The 4843-nt window shown below is 37.8% G+C and overlaps 1 protein-coding gene across 1 annotated transcript in view; it reads right to left on the bottom strand.

The window, feature by feature from the left end:
* LOC107616993 overlaps positions 231 to 4843 on the bottom strand; it is a 5928-nt gene continuing 1315 nt past the window's right edge. Inside the window, exon 4 of the mRNA XM_021111967.1 lies at positions 231 to 352. Within this exon, the coding sequence (XP_020967626.1) occupies positions 309 to 352 (44 nt within the window). The 3' untranslated portion in view covers positions 231 to 308. The remainder of the gene's footprint in view (positions 353 to 4843) is intronic.

A 4843-nucleotide genomic window follows, 5' to 3' on the forward strand; every position in this document is an offset into this window, starting at 1 on the left:
TCAATTCAAACCAATCCTCAACGGATTAAACTCATATATCAAATCTTTAAAGAATCAACTTCAGACATTACATTTCACAAAGCCGCACAACAATTCAACCAAACCAACATCCATAGTCATTCGAGTCAATCAAATAATACATAAGGCAGATACAATCACCAAATACACAATATCTCGCACCAGTATCCATATGTAATAATTCCAATACACAAAACATAGTTTTTGGAAAGCGCCCCTACCTCAAAACGCAAGTCATAACCCAAACTTGTTAACTGATTCCTTTTTGCTCAGCCCGAAATCATCGACAATTAGAACCTCGGCCCTGCTTGCTCCCTCTCGAAAGCAGAAACAGCTACAAGCGGCATAAACAAACCGAATTCTACCTCCTAAAACCATTAACATTGCAATCACTTTACTACACAGAACATAACACCAACGCAGGGCTTTCAAAAATCGAACATGCTTACCGGAACGAATAAAGAACGGCTGAACCGAACAGCAGCGGTCTACGAACCGGTTCGGTGGCAGCTTTAATCGTGACCCGCAATTACCGGAGCTTGACCCTATGATACAAAACCTCAGAATCTCTGGCCAAACATTACAGCATATTGATTTTCAAGAACTCCAGAATGAAAATGCTTACCGTGAGAAAGGATTAAAGACTGAATCAAACTGCAGAAGCTCCGGTGATGGTTCCGGCGACCACAACAGCTTCTCCGGCAGCGACAACGTAACTTATAACAGCCACTTCATTAAATACAATAGTTTCAATGACAGTTTTAGAGTAATATTGAATTGGCAGAACTAGGAGGAACCAGAAATAGGGCAAGCTCACCAAAATGGCAGCGACCAGAAATTCTGGTGGCGGCAGAGCAATTCCGGCGGCATCAACCGCAGCAACGGCGCGGATTTCCCCTCCAGTGGTGACGCAGGTAGCTTCCGCGTGACTCATCCCTTTCTCTCTTCTCTGTTCGCAGCTTCAACGGTGGCGGCAAGGGACGGATTTGACGGCAGCGACGCGACGGGCTGGTCAGTCAGTGACGACAGCGGAGATGCACGGCAGCGCAGCTCCGCGCGGTGGGTCACACTCCTCTCGCGTGACAGAGACGCGACGTCTTTGATGGCGAGCTCGAAGGGTGACCGGCGCGGCGGCGGTGATCGCGAGACGCGGTGGGACGAGGATGGACGGCGACCCAGCAGTGGCGGCTCCGTCTCGCGTGCCCTGGCTCGCGCTCTCTCTTCCACCCGTGACCATGGTCCGCGGCTTCCTCTCCTCCGGCGGTAACACGACGGCGCGGCGGCAGTGCTGCCCGCCGGCGCCTTCCTTCCTCTTCCCCTCTCCCTCTTCCCGTTTTCCTCCTAACCCTTTCTTTCTTCGTTCCATTTCTTTTTCAGATATTGTTGCTGTGTTGCGGCTGGGTTTGGGGGGTTGAGAGAGAACCGGGTTGGGTAATGGGTTACCGGGTTAGGGTTTCCTCATTTTAAAAAATTAGGGTTAAGGGCATTATGGTAATTTCACATAAAATTGGGAATAATACAGTAATTGAAACCCAAATTAAATCTAACACTATTTGTACATAGAAAATATTATTTGCTCATCAATTTCACAAATTATTCTCAATAAAATGCCCAAATCTAAAAGTTAGAAATAATATACTTAATTTCTTCATTTTCCAAAATAGCAGTAATAATATTTAAAATATTACTTATCTAATCCAAATCATATAAAATCCTTATTATTTCATAACTATCAACCTTATACTTTAAATATAGAAAATAATCCAAAAATTATAAAATTGGATAATAATCATAACTTATCTCAAATCCAATAAATCAAAACTTGCCTTAATTATCTTTAATAAAATAATCTCTGAAATTAAGGCTATAAATAGCTATATGATTTGAGACTTGATCATAATAAGACTTTCCAAAAGTTCTGGGTCTTACATTCTACCCACCTTATAAAAATTTTTGCCCTCGAAAATTGATACAAAATGAAAGAAATTCCATAACAGTTCACCTTTGAACACATTTAAGAAAGAAGCAAAAATATCTCAAAATATAATCATATATACGATTTTCAAATACTTTGATTGTCATAAGCATAAGGATGTAAAGGTAGGAGTGTGATTGCAAAGCAAACGTTACAAGATAGGCTCAATGCACAAGGTCATATGATCTCAAAGCTTTACAAAAACTTGAGGTACCAAATAGGATGCAAATCAAGATGGGCGTTCACAAAGCAATGATGACATGGCTCAAACATGTGATAGTAAGGCAAGGCATTGAAGGCTATAAAACATGATGGGGTTAAAACGACGTGCTCAACCTCCGCACACTAATCTCATATCAACCTCAAAGTTTCAACTTTCCAACTCCATCAAGCGCTTTACAAACCCCAAATTTGATCACAAGCCTGACAACCACAAATCCGTTCGCAAGGAACAGAACGCCCACAACTCATACGTTGCATACCTACCGCTTCAACTTTCGTATACACATCACGTCTTAAAGAACTAACGTATCGCGTTACTACGTCTACAAGTCGCACGTGATATCAAAACAATTCTCGAGTCTACTCAGAAGGATACCAAATTTAGAACGGAGAGACAATTGTCAAGGGTAATACTCATAGATTTAAGAGAATGTATCCAATTCCCAGATAAACAAGGACGCTCAAGCAATGAAGTTTGCTAGAATTAAATCAATTGACAACTTCAAAGATAACCCTTGAATCCAAGAAATTCAATAGGACCAATAAGAAGAGAACCAACGCCTTAGTTCGAAACAAATTCAAATTGAGTCGAAGAAGCATGAGGTTCACAGAAGAGAATATTTCAAACCCAAGACAAAGCTCACAGAACTCAAGAGCATGATTAAAAATACTTTCGAATACATTATTCATGAAAGAGTCGAAAATTTGCGGAAAAACCACTTTGCAGTCTAGAAAAAAAATTGAGCAGCAAACATACTTCAAGAGAGTAGCAAAAGCATAAATGTGGCTTTACTTCAATACAATTTCATGTTGAAGTAGATCATGTAGAGTTTTAAAAACAAAATGCACACAAGTTTGGCTAAGAGCTAAAATATTTCCTCAAATATTTTAGAAAGATAATTAGGTGCACAACCTAACCAAAAACAATCATAAAACTCGAAAGGGAATCAAATGCTTGTTCAAAAATTCTCAAAGTCCATATTCAAACAAGTGTGTATGACATTTATAGCATGGACGCAAGATGAAGTTAAACTCTCTTTAGAAAAGAAATTCCAAGGTAGAAGTTTGCTTACAATTTAGTAAAGAAAATAAGTGGTGCGTTACAAACGAACCGATTTCCACTAAACAAGGAAGCTTTCCAAAACTTCATTTAAAACAGCGCATGCCAACTTTAAATTAACTTCGTCAAAATTGAACAATGGTTTCAATCTCAATCAAACAACAAAATAAATTTCGTGTAGTATTCTTCCAAAGGGAATTCAAAACTTCTTTAAAAAGTTCAAAACAAGACTCCAAAAGTGTTCTTGAAATCACCATCTCAGAAAAATATTCAAGAAGTTTAAGATGTACTAAAAAGGAGTCAAGCCTTGCAAGAAAGGATCTTAAACTAAAATAGTTCAAATAAGATCCACTAGGCATGAGACATCAAATAAGCTTTCAATTGATCCAAAAGAATACAAAAGTTATAGAAAAGACAACTCAATTATTAGTAATCTCTCAAGGATAAGTCTTTGACTAAAACTTCTTGTAGAGATAATGATAGATAAACGATGCATTATTCTGAAACGAATCAAACTAACTCGTATAAGAATGAGATTCACAAGATTGGAAAAACCAAGATCTATGGTAAATGCTCACAAGATGTAAGAGATTAGTTAAAAACAAGGTCAAACATGACGTTCATGGAGATAGAAAGCTTAAGAGAGACTTTAGTCCGTTCATAGGAAGAAAGCTAGGAGTCCAACACTTTCAAAAGGACAACAATGGCATAAACCATATAGCATGCAAAATCAAACTCAATTCAAAATAAGTTAAGTAAAGCTTATCAAACGAAACTCAACCGGAATAAAAGTGAAAAATCTCTCCTTTCCAAAATTTTGAAAAATATCCAAATACATAATCAAATGAAGATGTGCATTGGAACTATAGTAAAATTACTAGAAGGCCAAATTGTAATTTAAGGTAAATGCAGTTCCATAGACCAGTAAAAGCACAGGAGAAGTATTAGAAATAAATAGACGTTAAACTGTATAAGAAATCTTCAAAATTGCCCATATAGATAAGTATATATCTTTTTAACAGCAATTTTCATAAAATCTCAAAATTGGCTGTGATCACTGTCAAATAAGAGAAAAACTGAATCAACAAGTTCTCTAAGAATGGACTCGGAATCCAGAGTTAAAATGCACAACGCAATAGGACAATTTCAAAGCTATATCAAAGAATACGTTAATCAAGAAGAACTCAAACAGAGAAAAGTAGATGCAACAAGGATCCCAAACAAGCATATGCACTTAAGATCAAACAAGAATGCCTGTGGATAGAGGAATAAAGTTGAAAAATCAAACTACTCCTCAAAAGGATCAGCAAAACAAGAACTTCAAGTTAGGACATGAAAGAACAGGTCGACTCGAACAGATTTCAAGACTTACAACTGAATAGCCTCGAGAAATAGTTTCCAACGTCTCCAAAACCCGCAATTCGCTTTACCCAAAACTCGTATATCATCTATGATAACCCATTAGTACTTTCATATACATAATTCACTAGTATTAAGCCGGCCAAACTTAATACCAAGAATTATGCAATGCAAGACTAACAGCGTTAATCAATAGATCGTCATGTGCA

The sequence above is a fragment of the Arachis ipaensis genome, chromosome B09, assembly GCF_000816755.2.
Source record: "Arachis ipaensis cultivar K30076 chromosome B09, Araip1.1, whole genome shotgun sequence".
NCBI classification, from domain to species: Eukaryota; Viridiplantae; Streptophyta; class Magnoliopsida; order Fabales; family Fabaceae; genus Arachis; species Arachis ipaensis.